The 19,084-nt window shown below is 40.9% G+C and overlaps 1 protein-coding gene across 1 annotated transcript; it reads right to left on the minus strand.

Moving 5' to 3' along the window:
- epcam (epithelial cell adhesion molecule) lies at window positions 1-2,919 on the minus strand. Its single transcript, XM_019257334.2, has 9 exons — window positions 2,554-2,919; window positions 1,868-1,969; window positions 1,511-1,772; window positions 1,307-1,372; window positions 1,147-1,213; window positions 942-1,040; window positions 654-851; window positions 516-560; window positions 1-406 (listed from the first exon to the last, which is right to left on the minus strand). The coding sequence occupies exons 1-9, from the start codon at window positions 2,615-2,617 to the stop codon at window positions 383-385; spliced, it is 927 nt and encodes a 308-aa protein (XP_019112879.1). The 5' UTR covers window positions 2,618-2,919; the 3' UTR covers window positions 1-382.
- Window positions 2,920-19,084: the final 16,165 nt, after the last annotated feature.

Below are 19,084 nucleotides of genomic sequence, written 5' to 3' on the forward strand. Positions count from 1 at the left end.
TCTTTTAAAACATTTTTTTTATTAAAAACAATCCAAACACATACACACACATTAGTAAGAAAGACACTGTACAATCTATGATGTGGATTTCAAACCATTCAACGAGTTCTAACATAAAAATGTGGCCATATTATAAAGCAGTTTTATGGCGTATAGATTTCGATGATGCATTAAGACTTTACATGATTTATAAATAAAAACAGCAGTCCTAACAGTGCCACAAAGAGACAAAAACAAGCACGATGATTGTTCCTTTACAATTTGCATTCCTCAAGTAAAACGGTGAAAAACAAAAATGGCACACTCCCACTGCGAATTAAGTTCATCCAAACGGTAATGTACAAGCACTCCTCATATACTCCCCGCTGCTGCGATGAAGACTTTACATGGCCTCCATCTCCCTTTGCTGAAATATAAAAGAAAAAAATAAGTCAAACATCAATTCTATGGTGCAAAAAGTAACACTCACACAGGCTGATAGATATAAAAAATAAAAAGTTACAAGTTCAGCTCACCTGAGCTTTGTTGTACCGCTGATTCTGGCGCCTTCTTGCGAAGAACTACACAAACACATGAATCAAATAAAATTAGGACTCACAAGCAGAATAATCGACATCATAATGCCAAAAAAAGTGACACATAGATGCACTCACCAGGACCAGCAGGCCGGCGACCACAGCCAGCACCACCACAACGATGACGGCGATGATCCCACCGGACAGGTGCTTCATGGTAATAGTGGGGGCTTCCTCGTCCACGTAGTACACCAGGATGCTCTCCATCTCCAGCTTCTGGTTACCAATAGTTGGCTCAAACTTGTCCTGGTTCTTGAACAGGGGCAGCACCTTTACCTGCAGGATAAAGATGACAAGATCAGTCAACGGACAACTCTTTAAAAAAAAGGCAAACAAACACAATTCATACATATAGCTTCAACATACATCTTTCTCCATGTAGTAGGCCATGTGGGTCAGGTCACTCTTGCGATTTCCCATTTCCTTCTTCACGTCCACCACAATCATCCGGGAGTCTGGGTCATACTGCAGGGCAACGGACAGAATATTAGTCAAGTGTTTTTGTGACGCGGTGCTGAAAATTAAATGTATCCCATACAAATGTGTATCCCCCCCCCCACCCCCCACTCACCTCAACTTTGTCCACCAGGTCCTTGTTAAAGTTCCTATAACGTTTGTGAATGGCATCGGCAATGGCACTGTATTAGGACAAGAGATTACAATTATAAAATGTTGACACGTAGATGTCAGTGTGTTTTGTTCTAAAAATGTGGGCCGTTTAATACACTTACGCCTTCAGGTTGGCAGTAGCCACTTCACCGGTCACTGGTTTGTGTACCAGCTGGAGACGGACCCAGCTGGAAAAAAACACAAGACGAAAAATGCGTTTCAGCATTGAACACTTAAATCAGGTATCGCCAAAAAAAATAAATAAATGAAAAAAAAATACCAGTCATCAAAACTGAAAGGACTGAAATGGAGGATGAAACACTTACTAGGTTTCCACAAGCTTGTCACACTTGAGATCTTTGTCTCCCTTGTCAGTACGACGAACCCCAGCGCTGTTGACACACCAGCACTGATCTGTGTTGTTGCACTGCTTGGCCCTGAACTTGCCGTCGTTCTCACACTCGGGGTCGTAGATTCCATCATTGTCCACGATGGCGTTCTCGTCTGGCTTTCCTCCAAATCCACGATAGCTTTGGCCTTTACTCCTTCTGTACATCTCGGCCTTCATCAAGTAGCATTTGGGGATCACTGGAGGTGAAAACCCAAGGCATGTCATAAAAGGGAAAGAACTAAACAACCTAAAAAAAGGGGCTCGATCACAACACACATTTTTATATACTTACATTGGGTGCAGTCCAGCAGTTGCTTCCTGTTGTCGCCAATCAAAATAGTACACGAACATGGATTTTCTTCACAGGTGGCCCACTTCATAGTCTCACATGTACCTAAGCAGAGAAACAAGGTTTGTCATTCAGGCTAAAACTAAATTAACACTTTCATTCTGGAACAACTGACGTGCAGATCAAGCTAAATAGCACTTTAGTTCAAATATGTATGTTTATGCTTTAAGATCACAAATCTACAGTGTGATTTTTTTTTAAAAAAAAACAGCCAAAATGTATCAGCCTAACCCTGTCTCATAAAGGATTTAATGCGTTGTCTGTTACATAGGCCTATAAACACAAGGGGCCTACAGCGGCAGGTAGACTAGCAGGTTTACCGAGCACCTGGGCGTTGGTTCCTCCAAACACACAAGTCCTCAGGGAGCGGACAAATCCTCCCCACCCCCACACAGCAACTATCTTTCACTTTATACAAGCAAACATTACACTGAAGTTAATGTGATTAAACCTCTGCTACAGCTCGATACAAAACACTACATGAAAAGTAATTTAAACTTTTTTTTTTTTTACTAAGCTTAACTTCTACGTAAGAAGTGCTGAGAAAGCGTTATTGAAATCAAGATATTACAGAATTACAATTAGTCGAGGTGTGTCGCAGAAAAAGTTGAACAAATCAAACTACTCACAGGTCTGAGCAGAGGCTCCCGCCGCGAAGGCGATGAGCACGAGAGCAATCCAAATCTTCATCATGAAATTAATAACAATAAAAATAAAAAAAAGAGTTTCCCTCGGTGCCTTTCTATCCGTCCGTCCACACAGGTCAAAGATGGGAGTGAAGAATGGCGTCTGAGCGCACAAAGCTTCCTTTTTCAGGTGTGTCCTCGTCAAACCTGTTTGAAGAAAAACTCAGCGAGCGAGCGCGCGCACAAACTCTCAAGTCAGAAGCGAAAAAAGGCGTGCACGCGCAGCAGCAAAGCGTCCTTGTTGTTGTGTACAGGTGATTATCGATTATATTCCTGTCGACTGTTGTCGTCCAACTGATAGGGAGATGATATTGAGTACATTTATAAGACAAGTATTCTCACGACGTCACCCCAATTTGCATATCAATGAGGGAGAGGAGGGGTGGTTAGTCGAAACACCTTTCTTCCGGTAATGACCATATTTGGTCCCACTCCCTCTCTGTGTATCTCTGTTGACATACTTCATTCTTTGTCAATAATTTCTGTCATAGTTTTGGCTGAAGTGGAAACTACCGAACTACTAAAATCTTGAATTCATTTGTTTAAATTTTAACAGTTTAATTATTGTTGAGAAGTAATTATAAAACATCACGTTAGAGTACACACCTTTTGTGGTTCATCTTTGCACTCATGTCATCATTGTGCCTTTATCTGTAGGTTGTGGTTTATAGTGATCTTCATACTTAAAGAACCACTGTTATCTTTTTTATGATGTTAATTATCACAGTTTTTTATCTGTAAAAGTTTTATATATTCTATAATATACATGTACAATGATATATTTTACAATAGATGATTGTTATGTAAATTGTATTCCTATATTCTCAATAATTTATATTGTAGTATTGTAATTTTACTGTATGATATGTTAGGACTTGGTGTTGTTAGCACTTTGCGTGTGTCCCCTCACACAGACATCAGAATCATTTATGTGTCCAAAGCAGTGTTCATATTTCACACCGTACACCTAAAATATGACAATATGTGCACAAAATGCTCAGTGTTTAAGTGTAAATATGTGCGTTGTTTGTAACAAACCGAGAATCACTGTGTGGCATGATGACGTCATCAACTGTCCAGGCAGGTATGTTAAATAGCAGAAACCAGAGGTTGGAAAAACATTTCTCAGGTGTTGTGAGTCACGCTCTATGGGATAATGACATAGCTGAGTCACAGACTAAGATCTCACATGAGATGGTTTGAGAAATATTGCCACAGCAGTGTACCCAATATATGTATCCTTATTCATTAGTTGCTGTCAATCAAGGATCAAGTGGGTGATACAGAAAAGGAAAGAGAACAGTGAAGCTATTTTTAATGGTTGTTTTACAAAAAGCAGAGGGCAGCTTTAACCAACACAGAGAGTAACAATCCAACTTCCTCACTTTGCATCTTTAGAAGAAGAGTTTGTCTTACATGCAATAATTTAGTACTCAGTCACAATAAGAAACACATCAAGCACAAATTCATTGTAATTCCTTCATGTGACCTACACAGTGGAAAAATACCATCTCTACTAATGCTGTTGGAGTGGGTCAGGTGTTGAGAGGAAATATGATATGATGATGATATTGTTTACTAGAAACATCTCCATACGTGCATTCTATCTTTTTTTCATTATTACTTATCACACTATTTATCAAAAATAAAGGCCACACATCTGAGATTTGTGACTAACCTTCCTGGTATGCAGAGCCACTGTTAATGATGCTGGTTACAGTTAATAGGCATAAGAAAATTCCAAAAGAAAATCTCCCAGCTCCTTGGAAACTTACACAACCAGAAACATTAGTATGGCAGGAAGCATCAGTCAGCAGATAAACAATGCAATTTTAAGAATTTAATAGAACAAATATTCATAAAACAACTATATTAATAACACGTTTTGGAGCCATTTGGGATTTTTTTAAATTGACAGTGTCATTATTTGCCTCTAGATTGTGCAGGATCCTAGTGTGTTAATTAGAAGAAAAGTACAGATAATTAAAGACATTGAAGGCATTTTTAATTATGATGAGTAGAAAATGACAATTTGCATTTGCCTTTCTCTCACCGATGTTGTATGTTGTAATAGGGTTTTAGGACATTTGTGGTGCCCAGAGAAAGAATCCTTAACGTGTTGGTGATCTCTTTTTCTTCTAGAGCCTCCATGAGGTTGACATTCATGGTTTTGATTGACATGCCTCAACAACTAGTGAATAGGTTGCCATGAAAGTTGGTACCTAGCACTCTCAGGATGAGTTGTACTCACTTTGTTGATCCTCGTATCTTTTCATCTAGTGCAATCATCAGGTTAGATGAATACTAATTATAACTGAATACCTGATATTGCAGCACAATATCTGCTATATTTTGTGTTTGGTGCTAATTGGCAATGTTAGCACGCTAAACTAAGATGGTGGACATGTTAAACTTTATGCCTGCTAAACCTCAGCATGTTAGCATTGTCATAGCCTCGTGATACCAGACAGTCGGAGATCTCCCAGCATACTGATCCGGGGATTTGCTTGAACAATGAAGAGTGCATTTTTTCAAGACACACCTGTCACAACTTCTGTGCATCACCACCCTGATATGAAGAGCTGCCCTGAAGACTTTGGATTGGTTCGCTGAGAGAATGTCCTCAGTCTGTCCTCAGTGAAGCATTTAGAGAGTCACTGTGAGCATGTTAGCCCAAGTAGCGCAATACTATACCCAAGTAAAGAAACACCTTTCTTCCTCCTTATGACCATATTTGGTCCCGCTCCCTCTCTGTGTATCTCTGTTGACATTCTTTATTCTTTGTCTGTTTTTCTGTAGGTTGTGGTTTATAGTGATCGTCATACTTAAAGAACCACTGTTATCTTTTGTATGATGTTAATTATCACAGTTTTTTTTATCTGTAAAAGTTTTATATATTCTATAATATACATGTACAATGATATATTTCACAATAGATGATTGTTATGTAGTTATATTCTCAATATATTATATTGTACTTGTCACACGGTGAGGTCAAGCTGGGTTTTTGTTTTGTCTTGTCATTTCCTGTTTTATTTTGATATTTACCTGCCCTCTCGTTTCAGGTCACTTGCCCTTCCTCATGTGTCACCGGTCACATGTTTCCACCTGTTCCCCATCTTGTGCCAGAGTGTTTTGTTTATTTCGTTCACCCCAGCCAGTCCATCCCACAGTCCTCGATCTTCCTTGCGTTCCCACGTAACGTGTATTTGTTGTTTATGCCTCCACGTGAGTGATTTTTTTGTTGTAAATTTCATAGTTTATGGTTATTGTTTTCTGTTCAGCCTTATAGCGGATTTGGCTTTTGTCCTCCCTTGTGGAGTGATTTTCTGTTACCTTTTCCTCTTTGCTTTTTATGTTTTTTCCCTCTTCGGAGTGGTTTTGCTTTGTAGAGTTAATTCTTGAATAGTATCTTCATTTTGACTCTAGGATAATTTTCATAGTCTTTTCTTTGAGTCTCTCAGTGTTGGAGTATTTCTAATAAAGTTCCACCCAGCTGGTGAAATCTCTGCATCTGAGTCCTCCTTTGAGTCCGGGTCTGACAGTACTATTGTAATTTTACTGTATGATATGTTAGGACTTGGTGTTGTTAGCACTTTGCGTGTGTCCCCTCAGACATCAGAATAATTTATCTGTGTCCAAAGCAGTGTTCATATTTTACCCCGTACACATAAAATATGACAATATGTGCACAAAATGCTCAAATCACTGACATGACGACGTCATCAACTGTACAGGGAGAGTAACAATCCAACTTTGTCACTTCACCTCACATCTTAAGGGTGCAAAAGAAGAGGAAGGGGAAAAAAACAGAACAAATTCATTGTAATTCCTTCCCAATTAGTACTATACCCAAGTAAAGACTCAGAGCTGCTAATGTGGCTGTAGAGTCTTGTAATCTTCATTTTGCATTTTGTTGACCTCTAGAGGAGGTAGACAGAACCTCTGTGACACTGTCTTTCTAGCTGCTTCTTTTCTAACTCGACGGTGTGAGAAGTCTTTGTTGGAAACCATTTGGAAAACACAATTTTAGAAAACTTTTGGATGAATCTGTTTATCACGTGCAAACTTCAACCTGTCAGATGAACATAACCATATAATGTAGTCAAACTCCTCCTGATGTCAGTCAGAAGACAACAAAAACATCTTTACAATCAATTCTTTGCTCTTCTTTCAATGAAAACATATTCCAGTTCTGATATAACCCATCCTAGCAGTCCTTTCTTGATCAGTGCAGAATTGATCATTGCAGCCACAGACTTTTTTAGCAATATATAGTGTAACTAGGGTGAACAATTAGTAAAGTAAAGGCCGAAGTGATCAGATACCGGCTCCCACCTGTGAACGAAGCTCATAAACCTGCTCAGCCTCTGTGTCTTACTGTGTTCTATAGTGTGTACGGGGCTGAATGTCAGTTCCATGACATCACTGCATGAAAAGATGCCAGGATCGAATGAAATGAGATTGTATAATTTGCCTTGGAATAATAGCAGAGATGGATAAAATTAGACATTTTGGTTTTCTCTTATATCATGCGTGAATGGTAAGCACTGCAAAAAAATGTCAAATCAGTTGACAATCATAGGATGGACTGATGTAATAATACTCCGGTACGTTTAACCAAATAGAGGCTAAACCAGAAGTAAATGGTTTGAAGTTATTACACCAGTCACCACCTATCAATACTAATGGGTGGGGTGATTCACATGTTTTGAACATGCATATTTGATACACTCTGATGTCTGTAACAAATATGAAAGAATCAGACTACAATGCTCCAAATCCCTTTCTCTCCTGACTAGCAGATGAATTTATTTTGGTGTCGTGCTTTTTTGTCTCCAGTGAGGAGGACAAACGAAGGCCTTAGGGGACCGGTACTTTTATTGTGTGAGAGCTGAGACATAAGCAAAGGGAATATGGGTGTTCCCCTTCCCAGAGGTTTAAGATGTCAGGGCCGTGCATGGCATGGGGAGGAGGAGGAGGGGTCATTGTCCTGAATCCCAGGGGTGGAGGAATCAAGACAGAGGTGGAGGAGAAGGTAGCACAGGACGGTGCTTGAAGGCAGGTTCGACAGATCCAGAGGAGGGGAGTTCATATTTACGTCCTCATGAAGGACTCAAACACCATCCGGAGACGGCGAAATATGCGGTGAGTGAAAATCTTTATTCTACATTTTCTTTCTTGTTTATGTCAGTGGGTCATCTCTTAGCCGAGGCCAAAGACTGTTATGACTCTTTATAGTTCTAAAGTTGAATTAGTGTGATACAAAAATTTGAGTGTTGTCTTGATATTTCAGATCATGACATACTTTTACAATTATGACTATATTCAACCCTAAAGCATGCATGTTATTGTCTTACAATTTTCTTCTTCAATGATCACCATGCTGTAGTTCTTTAAGTTATTAATAAGGCTCATGGACATGTAAAATTCATTTATTTTTTTCTATTTATTCATTTAGAATAATGTAGTACCATTAATGATTTTTTTATAATGTCAGATCACATTCATTTAATAATTAGTTAAACTGAATTTACTCATGTGCAGGCCTGGTCAAAATAGCAACATATCTAGTTATAAATTGAATCTATAATTAAAAATATATTTAAAAAACAACAACATATAAATAGAGTCCTTTATGAATCCCAAGATGAAATCACAGTTACAGCAGTCAAGTCGCATAAACACAAAGACAATATTTTTAGGCTATGCTGCAATATGCGCTGTTGCCCACAAAGTTGGATTAACTCTTTACTGGGCGAGGAACCATATACACTTCCATGGTTTTTAAAATGGTGCCCCACATCTCTCAGTAAAGGAGCAGAATCACGTGACTTTCTCCAGCCAATCAGTGAATGTCAGGCTACATTACAGGTAGCTATTGAAACCTTGGTGGGCAAGTGACCGTATATAGTAACTTCTTTGACTTCTTCCCCAAACTTTATTGATCAATCTCTTCCAAACATATCCCAGTGAAAATTAACCTGATGTGTATAAATAGGAATAAAAAGAGGAATGTGTCTGAAAACAAGATTATTCCAACTTTATGGGCAACAGTGTATGATATATCTTAATATGCACATTTTACACATGTCCTCTAAAACAATGAACATTTTATTGCAGAATGAGTACTTTTGCTATTTACATACAGTACTTTTACTTCTGGTTATTAAATGAGATACTTATGCATGGTCATTGTGTTACATATGGTTAGAGAAGCAGAAGTATCCGAGCAGAAGTAGAGCAGAGCTACTGTACAAACTGTCATGGACTGTCGTCTTTTCATAGCTTTATCTCTTTTATGGTATCCTTTATGCTAAGCTAAACTGGCTTCTAACTATAGCTTCATAATTAACAAACAAATGAGAGTGGTATCAATACTCTTATCTAACAAGCCAATAATCATATTTCCCAAAATGTAAAACTGCTTTATTATAATAGAATTAATAGTAGATAACAGATTAATTCAGTTTAGGGAAAAGTGGGAATAGAATGAAATAAAGTTGTAAATGATATGCAGTATGCAGTGCTACATGCATGTAATGGGAGTCTGCCCCATTACTCTCCCTATCCATCTAGAGCCTTCTCCTGAGAACAGACAATAGGCCTGCATGGCCTGGGGAGAATATTGACATTTAGATGGTAACCTAATCAGGGATTATGACAATCAGGGATTGTTGTCATTATTCTCATAACTCAGTTTAACTACTTCCTCAAGCCATTGCCTGTAAAAACAGATTTGGGTTGACTGATAGGCTTGCATAGAGCATTGTGGGAAAACAAATTTCAAACCAGAGTCTGTTTCTGGTTAGACATCAGTTAACACCAGGGAGGGGGAGGGAGGCTTTAGGTTTTTTGAAGTGGGGTTGTATGAGCATAGACGTGGAAAGTAGAGATGCTGGGACTTACTACAGTTTGCTCTAATTTTGTGACAGGGTACGGGTTGTTTTATGGTACACTTACACAGAACCACACTGTTTCCCACAGTTTACACACTTTATGCTAAGCTAAGCTAACAGGCAGAGCCATCTCCTGAGACACGGACAATAGGCCTGCATGACTTGGAGAATATATTGGCATTTAGATGGTAACCTAATCAGGGATTGTGACAAACGGGGAATTGTTGTCATTATTTTCATAGTTTTTCTCAAATACTTCCTCCAGCTATTGCCTGTAAAATGTATTTAGGGTGACTGGCAGGCTTGTATAGAGCATTGTGGGAAACAAATCAGAGATCAGTTAACCCAAAAAGCCTTAAATACAGCTTTATTTCAGCCTGTCCTAAGTAAACTGCAGTGGCAAGAATTGTTGAGCATGTGTTATGAGGTAAACTTTGAAGTTTGCACATTTTATGCTCTACTATTTCTATTTGCTACTTTATGCAACTGCAGGTTTTACAGACAGATGGAGCTTATATCATAAATGATATAACTGGGGAATCTAGACAAAAAATGAAAATCATACCTTTTTAAAATAAATAAATAAATATAGTTTTGATCTGAGTAAAATAAGGAAATGTAGGAATGATTTGCAATGTCAGGTAAGCATGAGCAGAAGACAGTAAATGACCTCTTTGGGAGGTGAGTCAGGATACAACAATAGGTTTGTCTGTGTTACACCCGCTGTATCAATAGACACCTGGCCATTGTTCAGTGGGTGAAAGTAGGCTGCAGAAACACAAGGTACTGTAAAAAAAAGGAACACACACTTTGCAGTTAGGGCGAAGCAAGGCATGACTTCATATTTCAAGACCAGAGCTGGATGACATTTTAGACTTTATGTGATGCTCCACTACATAATACAGAAAATAAAAAAGTAAATTAAAAAAGTGCTAACAATTGAAAGTGGGTGAAACTCCTTACCTTCACAAGGACTGAATCTGTCACCCGTATCTCTCTTGTACTTAATATAAAATCTTCTTTTCTTTGCCCTCACAGGTTTCCACTCGTGTGGCTGATAAGTCTATTTTCAATGCTGGAATACTGCTGTGCAGGTATCTTACCTTCATTACTATTCTTACCCAACTCACAGACCAAATTAGAAACGCTTCCTAAACACACTTTAAAAAATTGACTTGATAACGAATCAGACTCTGTATTTCTCAAACTACTTGTTCTTGTTCTTTTCAGTTGCTGACCCGAAAGAGTGCGAGGCAGCAGGCACCAAGTGCCACATTCACGGCGAGTGTATGAAATTCCAGAACAACTTCACCTGTTCGTGTCTCATAGGCTACACAGGCGATGGTCTGCTGTGCAACGATATCGATGAATGTCTCAGTGGCCTGCATCGCTGTCACCCAAAGGCCCACTGCAACAACACCTTAGGCAGTTACAGCTGTGTCTGCCCCAGTGGATATGTTGGAGATGGCACCAAATGTGAGGACATCGACGAGTGCCAAAAAGATAATGGGGGTTGCCATGCCGGTGCCATCTGTACTAACAATGAGGGTGGGAGACAGTGCAAATGTAAAGCTGGCTTCAGGGGTAATGGCTTCCAGTGTATTGATATTGACGAATGCGCTGACTGGAAGAACTGCCATTGGAACGCCACCTGCACCAACAACCCTGGGTCCTATGTATGTACCTGTAATGCTGGCTATAAGGGTAATGGTAACTATCTATGTCTTGATATAGATGAATGTTCTGAGACTCCTCATGTGTGTTCATCTTCACTTGGCTACAAAGGCTGTAAAAATCTTCCTGGCTCCTACCACTGCACGTGCAGCCAAGGCTTCGAGAGTAACGGGAAAAGCTGCGTTGACATCAATGAATGTGCAAGCAACATCTGCAGTCTGTCTGCAAAGTGTATAAACACCGAGGGGTCATATCAGTGTACCTGCAAGAGTGGCTTTGTAGGAAATGGACTGACATGTGCAGACATAAATGAATGCATTGACAAAAATAATGAATGCGATCCCAATGCTGCTTGTATCAACAGACTGGGGAGTTACGACTGCTCCTGTACTGAAGGTTTTGAAGGGGATGGCCGACTGTGTAACGACATCAATGAGTGTGCAAATCCCAACACCTGCCCTTCTACCACTACCTGCGTCAACACTGGTGGTTCATATTACTGCGACTGTGGCAGTGGCTTCGTCTTTAATATCTCCGAGTGCCATGACATAGATGAGTGTGCGGAAGGCCAATGTAGCCGCTATGCAACCTGCACAAATTTACCTGGCACCTTCTCTTGTGAATGTGCAGCAGGGTACAGTGGAGATGGCTTCTCCTGTGTTGATATAGATGAGTGTTTGGATAAACCGTGTCACTCCATTGCTCTTTGCAGTAACTTTCCTGGCTCTTACAACTGCACCTGTCGGGTGGGTTATTCTGGAGATGGGGTGACCCAATGCAATGATGTAGACGAGTGTCTTGTAGATAATGGAGGTTGCAGAAACAAAGCTAAATGTCTCAACAACCAGGGATCCTTCTCTTGCCTATGTGAGTCAGGCTTCATCTTGGTTAACAAGACTATTTGCCAGGATATAAATGAGTGTATCGAACTGAATCCATGTGGAGTGAATGAAGAGTGCAAGAACATTGACGGGTCATTCAAATGTCCCTGCCGTGTGGGCTTCTACCGCCCTGCCAGTAACATGGACTGCGTTGATACTGATGAGTGTAAAGACAACCCTTGCCATGTCAATGCCACATGCCTAAATACCATTGGGTCCCACACTTGCACCTGTAAGCCAGGTTTTACAGCAAATGGCACCCAGTGCGAAGATATAGATGAGTGTTCTCTGGAGAGTACATGCGACGCACAGGCACTATGCTCCAACTTCATCGGGGACTTCTCTTGCTCATGTCATCTGGGTTTCAAAGGTGATGGCTTCTTCTGTGAGGATGTGGACGAGTGTACCCTCTCTGATACAATTTGCCCAGCCTTCTCCAAGTGTGTCAACTCCCCTGGTGCTCATGTCTGCTCATGCTTGAATGGCACAGTGGCCTTCAATGACACTTGTGTGCCACCCAGTCCATCATGTAAACCTGCCTGCCACAGTCAAGGCCTTTGCCACCTTTCACCGTCTGGATACCAGTGTGTGTGTGACCTGGGTTACATGGGTAATGGGCTGACTTGCTCTGACATCGATGAGTGCCAGAGGGAAAACATCTGTCCTGGAAATAAAACTGAGTGTATCAATACCCCTGGATCGTTTTCGTGTGTCTGCAAAAATGGATACATTCTCAATGGAACACAGTGTTTCGGTAAAACACTTTTTTTTATTGTTATTTTCAAATAAATCTATAAAATGTGGATAACCTAGCCTGGTTGCCCTAGGCTGTTTAGCAATTCATATGAATCAAGTAAAACAGAAATGGCAAGGAAGTTTTTTTAGGCTATGATTAACTGGAACTATCTGTAGAGTAATTTATGAAAAGCACTGAATAGACATCATATTATTGATCTTCTTTTTGCATTTAGTAAACTGAGGAAAATACAGATTGGAGTCATTACTCTTTATTGTTTCATGCTTGTATCAATATAGTTTTCAACAACAATTTAGTGCTGGTTATAGACAGGAAAAAAGGGAAGAGAAAGACTGCATGACATAAAGCACAGGTCCCCAGGAAGAATAAAAACTTCTGCAGTTATGTGATATTCACCTTAGGGAACAACACACCATCCACTCCTCCTCAGTCAGATGAGTGTTCGCATATTTTAACTTGACTTGACAGTACCAGAATAAGTGATTTGTTTTTATCACACTTTTAAATAAAAGTAAACGCACCGAAATAATTGACTCTGAAAATGTTTTTGCCTCTTGGGGTGCTGTTAAACCTAATTATCTCCCTCTCTATCTCCCTTCCTTCCCATTTGTCTATCACCATTCTAGATGTGGATGAGTGCGAGACAGGGAAGCACGAGTGCAGTGAGTTTGCCCAGTGTAACAACACAATAGGCAGCTATGAATGCACCTGTCTGAATGGCTTCACAGGTGATGGGAAGAACTGCTCTGGTACGTATCAGTTCCTCATTATAAACAACCATTACACCAGTTGTTTGTTTCACCCCATAAGTGGACTCTCCTGTGAGCTTTCTTTTAATCAGAATCAGAATCAGAAATACTTTAATAATCCCAGGGGGAAATTATTTAAAGCACCATTTGGGGCTCTTTCCCTGACACTGTCCCATTTTGGATAACTTATAGACTTTGATGAATGCCAAGTCCAAAACGGAGGATGCCATCCAGATGCCAGCTGCACTAACATGGATGGGTTTTTCTACTGTGACTGTCCACCTGGCATGGAGGGCAATGGCTTTGACTGCCAGGATGTGAACGAATGTGAGGAGAACACCACCCTACCACACAATTGCAGTGCCGAGGCTTTGTGCAACAACACAAACGGGTCCTACATCTGTGAGTGCCAGGATGGATACCATGGTGATGGCTTTGTTTGTGAGGATGTGGATGAATGTCAGCTGGCCACAGCCTGCAGCAGGAACATGACGTGCAGCAACCTCCCTGGTTCCTACTCATGTTCGTGTATCTTGGACATGGTGTATGACAAGGGCACGTGTGTGAGTGAAGAAACCTGCCTGAATGATACAAATGTCTGCCACCCACTCGCCCAGTGCACCCTACACCAGGGTTCCTTCTACTGCCAGTGCTTAAGTGGTTATGAAGGAAATGGCATCGAATGCTGGGATATAGATGAATGTGACCAATCACAAAAACAAGTCTGCCCTGCCTTTTCCAACTGTATCAACACTAATGGCTCCTACATCTGTGAGTGCTGGGAGGGTTTTCAAGACAATGGGACACATTGTGAGGACAAGGACGAATGTGTGACAGGGAATTTCACCTGCCCTGACAACAGTACCTGTGCTAACATAGAGGGGAGCTACGAATGTACTTGTGACCTAGGCTTCTCAGGCAATGACTCCCTGTGTTTGGACATAGATGAGTGTTCCCTTGGCCTTATCCTGTGCCCTAATTTCTCCAACTGCCTCAACACAGTTGGGTCTTTTGTCTGTGAGTGCTGGGAAGGTTACCAAGACAACAGCATTGGCTGTGAGGATATCAATGAGTGTCTCCTTAACTCTACCTGCCCTGAGTATAGCACATGCATCAACATCAATGGAAGCTTCATGTGTGATTGTGACAGTGGATTTTCCAGCATGGATGACCTCTGTGTGGATAATGATGAATGCAGTGACATGCAGCTGGGGGAGCTTTGCACCAATGGCACGTGTATAAATGCTATCGGCTCATATTACTGTGACTGCAACAAAGGATTCTGGAGTAATGGGACAGAGTGCGTGGATATAGATGAATGCTTAGACTCCCTTAACAATTCAGTGTGTCAGACCTATTCTACATGCATCAACATCCCTGGGTCATACCATTGTCCCTGCAATGAAGGGTTTATTCTAAATGGTACAGAGTGTCAGGATGTGGATGAGTGTCAAAACCCGGATGGAGCCCCTTGCTCTGCGCACTCATTATGCAATAACACAGTGGGGTCCTTCTTTTGTGTGTGTTCTCCTGGGTACAAACCCACTGGCCTGGCCTGTGAGGATATTGACGAATGCAGGGACAACACTACCTGCCGCTTTGACCAGGTGTGTACTAACCTGCCTGGAGCGTACAAGTGCTCTTGTCCACTGGGATATCACGAGGAGAAACAGGCATGTGTTGACACCAATGAATGTGAGAATTCACCATGCGACCCCTTGGCAAGATGCTGGAACACCCCTGGTTCCTTTTCATGCCACTGCCCTCTGGGCCTCACAGGAAATGGCTCATGGTGTGAAGATGTGAATGAATGTGATGCCAAACCATGCCATCCCCAAAATGCTCGCTGCCATAACACCCTAGGGTCATTTATATGTGTGTGTGTTCCTGGCTTTGTAAGTATCGGGCCACTGTGTGTAGACCTTGATGAGTGCCAACAGGCTAACGGGCAGTGTCACTTTGCTGCCACCTGCCTAAACCATGTAGGAGGTTTCAAATGCTCTTGCAGTCGGGGCTGGAATGCAACCAAAAACAACGGTCTTGGAAAAGAAGGATGCGTCGACTTGGATGAGTGTATGTCACCTATTACATGTCCTGGGCAAACATCCTGCACCAATCTGCCAGGGTCTTACAAGTGTTCCTGTCCCCAAAACAGCACAGTGTGCAGAATGATGACTCAGACGGGTTGGCTATGACTTTGTTAATCACTTCTAATCATATGTAGACTGAACTATAGCAAATTTGAACTGATTATACATGCTTGACGACAATATAATCTCAATTTGCCACTTAATTGTCTATGCTATCCCATTAGAGAGCAACTTGTACCCCTTTGGAGCAGAGGTTGGTGATAAAGGAATAAAGATGGACACAGAAGATGGAAATTCCCCATACATCACACCACCAATGGGTTTTCCTTTCATGGGAAAATTGTATGACAGGGTTTATGTGAGTACATTTATTTAACATTAGGAATATAGAAAGGACAGTAGATCTCTGCTCTTCAGAAATTGTTATTTTTAAATAATGGAGAATATTGAGAAATATTTCTCTAACAAGATATCTTTTAAGAAATTCCTGGATCCACACTGAAAATGACTTTTTCCTTGGCACGTGGCCTAACTTTCCAATAAATTTAATTCATATCTTCTGAACGTTTTAAAATATTTTTCAAACAGGATTAAAGCATAACCTCCGTGCCAGAGGTTACAGCAATGATAAATAAAATGTACACATATTATGCATGGTTTACTACAATCTACAACATGTAGATGGCAGAATAACATCATCCACATGGTATGTGATGTTATATGCTTTTGCTTAAGGGTTTACAGCAGCGATAAGTCCCTCAGCTTAAAAAAAATGATGAAATGAAATGAAATTTAAAATAGATAAAAGAGACATGTTGCCACTGTTAGCCAAGTTGTATAGATGATACCCAAGCTGTCTGATATCACTCCTCTCTCTCTCTCTCTTTCACAGTTTTCTGATAATGGCCTTGTTCAGTTTCAATCTGTGGCTGAGAATGAGCAGTACCTGTTCCCGGCTCCTTCAGCGAATGGTTTCCCAGACAACATGAGTGTGTCACTGTTGGCAGCATTTTGGGATGATGCTGACCTCACCAAAGGGGATGGACAGTTACTGTATCAGGTTAGATGTCACCATGATCTGACAGGAGTCAAAATAAGTCATAAGCAAAGTTGTAGAATGCTGTAGTTGCAAAGCTGCCATCATATCTGATTAATAGCCTTACATTGCAACTTGTGCTTTATATTACCACACCTTTTCTTTCTTTTTTTTAATCTTTCAGGAATACCATGAGCTGGAAATGTCAGATGTCTACTCCCAGACTGTGTTTAATCGTACAGCAGACGAAGTGACAAATTTTGAGAAGTCTAAAAACAATCCTGCCTTCACCCCATCCTGGATCCTCAAAATCACCTGGGACCATGTGATGCCCGTCTCCTACCAGAAGATCAACTTCTCAGAGGTGACAAGATTTTCTAGCTTTTAAGGTAGAAGCTGTATAGCATTAATGTGTTACAGAGAGAGGTAGCGGAGTCAGATACAAACAACAACTGAACCTGTTTAAACGGTTTATTGATAACACGAAAGTCACGTGCATTGGATGGATCCAGTGGTGGGTTGTTCAGGGTGGTGCACGGCTGGTGGTATCAGGCATGGAGAGCAATTTTCATTGTTTCATGTTTTTAAGATGTTTGAATGACAGTAAACTAAACTGAACTGAACTGACGTTGGAGACTGAATGATCTGGTTGAGTCTGGAAGGGTGAACCAGGGTCTCATGCAGAAAGGGTTGATTGGTTGATGAGGCGTAGGTAGTGAGAAAATCAGGCAGGTGATAGGGAATACTGACATAAACACACATAACAGAAACACAAGGGGGAGGGGAGACAACACTAGGAAGGACACCGTCCACTTAACAGAATGTCTCTAATTTATATTATACTATTTCTCTTTTTTTGGCAGACAAAATTAAGAAAAATGAAAAACACGTTTATCAATAACAGCTAAATCTTAAAAGTAACATCTTTTTGTACTTTGTATCTAATCTTTTTCAATCTGTCTTAATCTGTCTTTGTCTCTCTCCCTCCTGTAATTACAGTCTAGTAGTTCACTAAAGTCTAGAATAAATATGTGTGTCTTGCTTAATTTACATCACCAGTCACTATAGGATAAAACCCATCATAAGAATACAAGATCGCAAGCACCAGGTGAAACTGACTGTCTGAAGCTCAGTCAAAGTTGTGATGAAACACAGAGTGTTTTTGTTTTGTCCTACTTTACATGCTATTGTTACTTGCAATGTGAGCCCTCTTCCTGTGAGTTCTGAGGAAGCAGATATTCACTCATGATTCCTGGACGACTTGTTCTGTTTTGTTTAACTCTGGTGCCACCTTGGGGCTGTTTCACCTACAGGGCTTAAACAGAGTGTAGTAATATCTGATGCCATCTGTCCAATGCATGTTGTCCTGCAATTTCCGTTTTTCAGATGTTGTTGTTCTTGCTATTCAGCAATAAAGGGTTTGATTAAAACCTTTTACAGAGTTTATGTGGGCTTTCACTGTACTTGATGACTAAAACAGCTCTATTTTGTCATTTTCAGACTAACACTTTCCAGTGTATCCTGACCACGGATGGAGCACGCTCCTTTGCCCTCCTGAGATATGGGGACATGCACTGGGGCCCCGGTCAGAGGCTATATCACAACGCTATCATAGGCTACACAGATGGAAACTCGTCCCACAAGGAGCCCACCATCCCCCCAGAAAACATTTTCGGGCCTGGGGGCAGATACAGGCCCCAGGAGACAAAAGGGTTCATGGGGAAGTTGGGTCGGCTGGTGTATGATTTCTCAAGACCAGTGGGCTCAGACGTGGACCCTGGTATCAGGTGCAAGGCATGGGCGTTACAGGAGCCCAACCCTGCTGAGTGGACAAAGGGACTGTATTCATGTCCCTGCACCCGCACACAGGCTTTGGAGGACCTGTCGTTCCTACAGGAAACCGCTGATCCAGGTTCAAGGGTGCAGAAGCTGAGCAGTGAGCGGTGGGGGGGCGCAGAGGGACACATCTTCTACTACATCCTGTCTAACAGATATGGTTCAGGGAAGAGGTGTGTGTATCAACCAGATGGTCCACTGCTGGCTGGGTACAATGAACGCTACTTCTCCGGACACAGCATACAGAAACATATCGGTAATACATGTGAATTTGAACAATATGAATGTTTATTTTTATTTTTTTATTATCATTAAAGAGTCATGACAGCAAGACCAAACCCAAAGCTGACACTAAAAACTGTTTCTCAAATTTTAATTCTAGATTTTGAGAAATTTGAGAAATTGATGCATAGGAAGTTTCTAATTAATGATGAAACCTGGAATCTTCTACTCATAGGACAACACACCAATAATGCTGCCACTTCAATTGTTAAGTCCTAATAAAACTTCTCTCTCCAGATGAAGATCTCCTGCCATTCCAATGGTGTTGTA

The sequence above is a fragment of the Larimichthys crocea genome, chromosome III (genome assembly GCF_000972845.2).
Source record: "Larimichthys crocea isolate SSNF chromosome III, L_crocea_2.0, whole genome shotgun sequence".
NCBI classification, from domain to species: domain Eukaryota; kingdom Metazoa; phylum Chordata; class Actinopteri; family Sciaenidae; genus Larimichthys; species Larimichthys crocea.